General features: G+C 56.3%; 1 protein-coding gene across 1 annotated transcript; it reads right to left on the bottom strand.

Annotated features, from left to right (window-relative positions):
- Positions 1-986: 986 nt before the first annotated feature.
- Positions 987-1,688, bottom strand: PHALS_02947 (uncharacterized protein; the record flags this gene model as incomplete). The annotated part of the gene is made up of 1 exon (XM_024717416.1): positions 987-1,688. One exon carries the CDS (start codon positions 1,686-1,688, stop codon positions 987-989), a length of 702 nt encoding a protein of 233 aa, XP_024582917.1.
- Between the last annotated feature and the right edge of the window lie 80 nt (positions 1,689-1,768).

Raw genomic sequence — 1,768 nt, 5'->3', positions numbered from 1 at the left:
CGACACGTTCGCGATGCGATGGCTGAAAACCAAGACCTGCAGAAACAATATGCAGATGCAAAGGAAGAGGCAAAGTGGAAAGCTTTAAGGTCGGGTGCCTGGCTTTATTCAGTTCAAAAACCTGCCTACACATGCAGCCTCTGCTATATTTGGTACAAAGCTTCGTCCACGGTTTATCGGACCGTTCAAGGTCGTGGCCAAACGGGGCCTGGCGTACACGCTAAACCATCCTAAACGGATGAGCACCCACCCAGTGTTTTACGTGGTTTGCTCAAGCCGAATCGGGATCCGGCGCAAGTGAACGCAGAAGCGTCGGCGCCGGAGCGGATCCAACGGGCCCACGACCGCCCAGAAACTGAAGCAGCAACTGGTTCTGGGCACGGAGTGCAATAACCTCCATTTCTAACGGCGCCAAGCGCTCCACCGTCGCACGCAGCGACGCATTCGCCTGCTACACAGCTAGGAGTCGCTCCTCCAGAGCGCGGTAGTCTCAACGCGAGGAAGCCGGCGCACGACGTGCTTTGAGCCGTCAAGAGCGTCCGCACAGCGATATACTACTTCAGCATGACGCTCAGCGGAGCTTCGATCACGACGGGCCTCGTCCTCAAGGACTCGAAGAGCATCATGAGTTACCGGGCAGCGGTCGACCCGTACGTCACCGCCGCAACCGACTCTTATCGATGAGAACGGTAACGTCCACAATCACGTGGAACGTCTTGTACGACGACGTCGTCACCAGGGTCAGGCCCAATATCTTGTGAAGTGGCGGGGATATCCCGACTCTAAAAACTCGTGGGGGTTTGAGGCGCCACTTCGGCAAGATTGCACAGTCGCCGTGGACGCTTTTGATCGGACCGATCAGGACGTTTCGCGTCATTAGACGACCCGCACTTCTCGGCAATAGCCAGGGAAGAAAAGAGCAATGAGCTGAGCTTTAGCAGTGGCCCTGAGATCTTGCGGTCGAAGACACCGAGCTCGCGGGAGCATTAGGGGTTGTTAACCCATACTTCGCAGGGCGACAATCCGAAGGATGTCGACGGCGTGCCTTGAGCTTGGCAAAAGGAGAGGTGTCGCTCTTCACGCACGTCCACTTCCTTGTGGCTCAACTGCAGGTTATGCAGTGAGATAAGTTTCCGGTGCCGTTTCACCCATCGCTCAAAGAGCGCTTCATCATCTGTAGCACTTTCGCCAGGGGCGAGCACTACAGGTATCGTTCGCATTGCAGGTACACGAGCACCTCGTTGAGTACGTAGACGAGTGCGATAAACGTCTAACGGACTTTCTTGCGGGACCAAGAAACGAGCTCGAAGAGCTCTTCGTGTGGCAAGTTCATCATCCGTTCTGGCTACGGGTCCGATGATGTGGACGCGTAACGATCGAGTTACCGCGTCGTTGGTTTCCACAGCGGGATTTGCTGGGCGAAAATCATACTCCACAAGAGGGTCAATGTGTGACCGTGGATGGGCGCGCATCAGATCCGCCTTGGGGGCAGCTTCCAGCTGCCGCTTCTGTGCCTCGTCGAGGTCATTACTGATCACACCATATCTCTCAGTAGACGAGAAGTCAGGGAACGGACATGGGGTCCGCAAGGCACGCGCAGGGCTCGTATCACGCCGCTGGCGCAGCTCGCCTCCCTCGTCATTCCATGCGGGAAAAGGAGTGTCAGACTCGTAGTCGACCACCGCCATATCCTCAACGAGGTCACTCGTCACTGATAGTGTGCGCGGATGGCGACGTTTGTGCTCATCGAGCCTAGGATATACCCCTT

The sequence above is a fragment of the Plasmopara halstedii genome (genome assembly GCF_900000015.1).
Source record: "Plasmopara halstedii genome assembly, contig: Scaffold_2061, whole genome shotgun sequence".
Classification (NCBI taxonomy): domain Eukaryota; phylum Oomycota; class Peronosporomycetes; order Peronosporales; family Peronosporaceae; genus Plasmopara; species Plasmopara halstedii.
This window is presented reverse-complemented; position numbering and strand designations above follow the sequence as displayed.